Source organism: Crocuta crocuta, unplaced genomic scaffold, assembly GCF_008692635.1.
Source record: "Crocuta crocuta isolate KB4526 unplaced genomic scaffold, BGI_CrCroc_1.0 scaffold675, whole genome shotgun sequence".
NCBI classification, from domain to species: domain Eukaryota; kingdom Metazoa; phylum Chordata; class Mammalia; order Carnivora; family Hyaenidae; genus Crocuta; species Crocuta crocuta.
Window position 1 is genome coordinate 3,443,186 of NW_027528796.1, and position 4,862 is coordinate 3,448,047.

Sequence of the window (4,862 nt, forward strand, 5' to 3'; positions counted from 1 at the left end):
GGCAGGGGGTGGGGGGGGCGGGGGGCTGGCTGCTCACCAGAGGGACAGAGCTACAGATGAATGGGGGGATGTTCGGAGCCCCCTCTTAGCCCATGTTCCGTGGACCCTACAGAGGAATCAGCAGATGAATTCCAGACTCACCTGCTGGGCGGAACAGGGCTTTGTTCCATCCTGGTTGGCGCTGAGTTAACCGAGTGCGGGATGTTCTGCCTGGCAGAGCCGGTAAGGGTGGAAGGGCCACCTTGCCAGTGACAGACTTGGTACCGGCCTCCTAACGTCTCACTGCTAGTTTTAAATTCCTAGGAGGCCGTGGTTGGGGCCCAATGTTGGTTTTTGGAGACCTGAGCCACGGGAGGGGGCGCTGAGTCCTGGCGTTCCATCTCTGAGGGAGCCGGGCGGTGACAAGTGGAGCGGGGCCGCCTCAGGGGTGCCCGTGCTCAAGCCAGTCACGTCGAATTTTGGTTTTTAATAAGGAGATGCAGCGCTGCTGGCAGGGGGGTGAATGGACCCCTCCGTCCAGAGCGAGTGGAAATTAACATCCCAGTTGTGGAAGTCAGCGTGGGGCCATGTTCGATGAGCCTTAGGAAGAGCACGCTCCCAGACCCAGTGAATGTACTTTGGGGGATGCCCCAAAGAGACCGTCCTAAGCACAGAGAAAATCGTTTTGCACAAGACGTTCATGAAAGAAATCTCAGTAATCGCGAACACTTGTAAGCAACCCAATGACCCACGACGCCAGAATCATTGAGGAAGTTCGGCTATGACGGCTCGAGGAAACATTATGGGGCCGTCAGTAGCTCATTGTATGGAATTTGCAATAACGTGGAGACTTTTCTGGTTGAACCAAAAAGAACAAGACAAAGCGGTCGAAGGACAACTCAGCAGGAAAAAGAAGGAGAAGCAGCAGTGGGTATCGCTGGGCGGCGCAACGGTGAGTCACGTCAGGAATCTGCTTTCCTGGTCATCGAACTGTTTCTGTCATGAGCACAACCGACTTTATAATCAGAAGTACTGTGTTCGTATGAGGCGGGTGTAAAGACTTTGCTCTCCCCCAAAAGAAAGGGGAGCGTTCCCTTGAGCCGGCAGTCGGTAAGCCAGGCAAGGGAGGCGTGTTGGACCGCGTGGGGCTCCCCACGGGCCACACCCCCATGTGTTTGCCCCAAGATCTGTTTCCTGGCACCTTCCCTGAAGTCAAACACAGATCTGGGGCTGGTGCAAGGCGTCTGTTATCTCAGAGATTTCAGCAACCTCACGGGGGGAGCCACCCATTCCTGCCCCTTGAGTCTCCATCCTACCCAGAAACCCCAAGACCATGCAGTGCAGGTTAGGGGGATGCAGATTGGCCGTGAAGGGAACAGAAATGGTGAACACAGGGAAGCTTATTCCTCCCTGACGTGCCCCTGCCCCAGCTGCCACCACCCTGCTCGCTCCGAGAAGAAAGGTCAGGGCTCAGCACCCCTTCCATGGATTGAGGCTCCAAATGCCAATATTCAGCTCCAACCATGGCCTCTTCAGAATTAAACTGTTACAGTCATTGTGTTTTATGTTTTTAATTGATTATTTTTATTTTTATTTTTTTTAATTTATTTCTAGGAGAGAGAGAGCGACAGCGTGAGCAGGGGAGGGTCAGAGNATTGAGGCTCCAAATGCCAATATTCAGCTCCAACCATGGCCTCTTCAGAATTAAACTGTTACAGTCATTGTGTTTTATGTTTTTAATTGATTATTTTTATTTTTATTTTTATTTTTTTTAATTTATTTCTAGGAGAGAGAGAGCGACAGCGTGAGCAGGGGAGGGTCAGAGAGAGAGGGAGTCACAGACTGAAACAGGCTCCAGGGTCTGAGCTGGCAGTCAGCACAGAGCCCAACGCGGGGCTCGAACCCACGAACCGCGAGATCATGACCTGAGTGAAAGTCGGACGCTTAACTGACTAAGCCACCCAGGAGCCCCTGATTAATTTATTTTTAAAGTCTATTTATTTTGAGAGAGAGAGAGCAGGGAAGGGGCAGAGAGAGAGGGAGAGAGAATCCCAAGCAGGCTCCACACCAAACACGGAGCCCGATGTGGGGCTCGATCCCATGAACTGTGAGATCGTGACCTGAGCCAAAACCAAGAATTGGATGCTCAACCAACTGAACCACCCAGGCGCCCCTGTTACAGTTATTTGTAAATTATTTCTTTGACTACTAATTATTCTTCTCACCTTTCTTGTATCTCTTAGGCATTTACATATTGTCTTCTAAGAATTTTGGGTTCCTGTTCTTTGCCTCTGTACCCAGGGGAGCTCCAGGGTTTTAAATTTCGACATGCGTAAGATGTTTATGTCTCACAGTTGCTAAACCTTTGTTCACTCTATGTACTATAAACTTCATAGTTTTAACATATTTTTATATCCAAAGTTTGACATACCTTACATAGCCAAGTTTCTTCTCAACCTACATACGTTACATACATTTAGATGATTTCTCTTCTCATTACAAGGCTTAGAAAAACCTAAACCTTCCAGAAATTAGTTAAGGACTTACTGACATTTTCTTTACTTTACACAAGAGGTCGTTGCTACTGTAACTGCTCCGATCGTTGGTTAAGACGTTGAAGTCGGTCTCTTAGCTTCCTTCCCAACCTCCTGCTCCGTCGTTACCTGCTACCACTTGAGCTGGACGTGGTTTTCCCCCGAGAGGGTCACCCAGATGTGGACATCTATAGGCTGCGCGTCCACGAGGGGTCTCGCCCGTCCTGGTTTGCTTGTTCCCCATCGAGGCAGTTCGGGGTGAGGCAGTGCTGACACCGCAGCGACTCCCTGGGGCTACAAGCATCGTCTTCCCAGACCCCGCTGTGCGGCGAAGCACCATGCCCCTTGGTGATGGGGACCAGTGCCTCCAGTCACTCCTCCTCCACTGCCTGCTGTTTCGGGGGCAGGAAGAGGCCCACACGGCAGTCCCCACGGCCAATTCAATGGGCCCAGGAGTGTGTTCCCAAGTGGAAGCCAGCCTGTCGTGGGCAATCGCACTCCAGCCCACCAGGGCCACCGTCATGGGCACGAGAAGCAAAATTTCCTCCAGGAGTCCCATCCTATAATCATCTGTTGCCTGGTGCCCGGACATGGGCACTTCGGCTGAGAAGGAACCATCTACTGCTCTGGTCTACGGCATTGGGTGACGCGCAGGCCACCAGCGGCCCGACGAGCACACGAGGCCACGTTCTGCCGTGGCCTACTGCGGCACGCGGAAGGACCGGTGAATTACTTGCCCGTCGTTGTAGTGCCTTGCCCCGCACCGCACTGCTCTGTGTCCCATGCCGTGGATTCTGTGCTCTGTAAATTCACAGCGTGGGCGGCCGGCAGCTGCAGGCTCAGAGGGACCGGACCCTGCAGTGTCCACATCTGCCATGCCTACTACTCAAGACATCGGCCCCCCCGGGTCCAAGGGTCAGGGCTCTTGTGTCATAGCCCCGACCCACTCCTGTGAGGCGCTTGCTATTCTGATGTCCTCTGGAAACCGCAAACTTACTGATAGCCCGGCAGACGGGCCAGAAGAGAACGTCCAAATCTAGTATATGTCACCTCCAACGTCCAAAAGGCCCACGTGCAGTTGTTGGGGTGAGTGGGTCCAGGTGCAGAGAGGTTTATCTCCCCCGTAGAGAGAAGGTTTGCACTGCCCCACATCTCCTAAGCACCCCGCTAACAGCCCGGGGCCCTGAACTTCTGCAGTTCCAGTTTCTGACACACGCGTGCTTTACGAACACGTCTTCCATCCTGTGTTCCAGATCTGGTCAATGTAACTTCGTGTCATCAGTGGAGCGGGCCGGCAGGATGTCCAAGCTGTCTCCAGAGTGTTCTCACAGAGCAGGACAGCTAGCAGAAGCCACACTGGGGGAGTATATTGCGGCCTGGGGGTCACACAATAGCAAAATCCCGTCGAATGCCTTTTCTTCAGGGAAAGGGGAAAGAGCAGACACTTTCCAGGTCAATGGCTGCAAATCAGGTACCTGGGCAGGGGGTGGGGGAGGGGTGCTCCAGGAAAAGCTATCCCATCTCGAGCCTCAGCTGCAATTACATTTATGTAGCCATTCTCCACGGTTTAGCACCGGCAGACGGGCCACATCAACAGGCATATGGAATGACCACCGCCAGGTCTTCCAGGTCCTTGAAGGTGACATCGATTTCTGCACTTCCCTCTTGGACTGTGACGTTGGTTTGGGGACAGTCCTGGTGAGGGACTTCTGCCATATCATCCCTCACCCCAAGGACAGAGAGGCAATGTAGCTGCTAAGTGTGTCTTTTCCCAATTTACATTCTGGGCCCAGGGGGGTCCCCAAGGGACCCATAATGGGGACAGACTTGGGCCAAGACCCCGTCTGGTGCCTGAAATCCACAGGACCCCTCTTTGGTGACTCACATGGGTTTGGGTCTCAGCGTTAGTGGTCTTCAGAGCTAATATTTCAGGACCGTCAGAAAGTCTGAATGCTTCCTTTCTCTGGTGCTGTCACCCCGCTGGGATCAGCACCGCAAACTGAACTTACAACAGAAACGTACTGTCGCACAGCCCGGAGGCTGGAGGTCCCAAACCAAGGTGCTACCAGGGTTAGTTTCTCTCGAGAGCCAATCTGTTCCAGACCCTTCTCCCGGCTTATGGAGCCTCAGGCATTGCTTGGCTCCCATTTTTATATCTCTCCCTGTGGGCCAGCGCTCAGTGCTTCTGCTGCTCCACTGAACTGGCCTTACAACAACGACAACAGCAACCCCCCCAAAACAGTGTATAAGGCCGTCGTGCAATGTTGTGTGTCTCCCGCCTGGGCGATCACCAGAGGTGTTACAGCCTCCAGGGCCCCAGCCACACCCCCCAGGCACGGTGCCTCCTTG

At 53.3% G+C, this 4,862-nt stretch overlaps 1 protein-coding gene across 5 annotated transcripts in view; it reads left to right on the forward strand.

Annotated features, from left to right (window-relative positions):
• Positions 1-4,862, forward strand: part of TFF1 (trefoil factor 1) — an 11,081-nt gene that overhangs the window by 869 nt on the left and 5,350 nt on the right. For 4 of the 5 annotated variants that reach the window (XM_077755342.1, XM_077755345.1, XM_077755343.1 and 1 more), the window contains exon 2: positions 3,767-3,984. In XM_077755342.1, the coding sequence (XP_077611468.1) occupies positions 3,767-3,984 (218 nt within the window). Of the gene's footprint in view, positions 1-804; positions 932-3,766; positions 3,985-4,862 lie in introns of those variants that run through there. The other variant, XM_077755344.1, reaches the window with a different exon arrangement.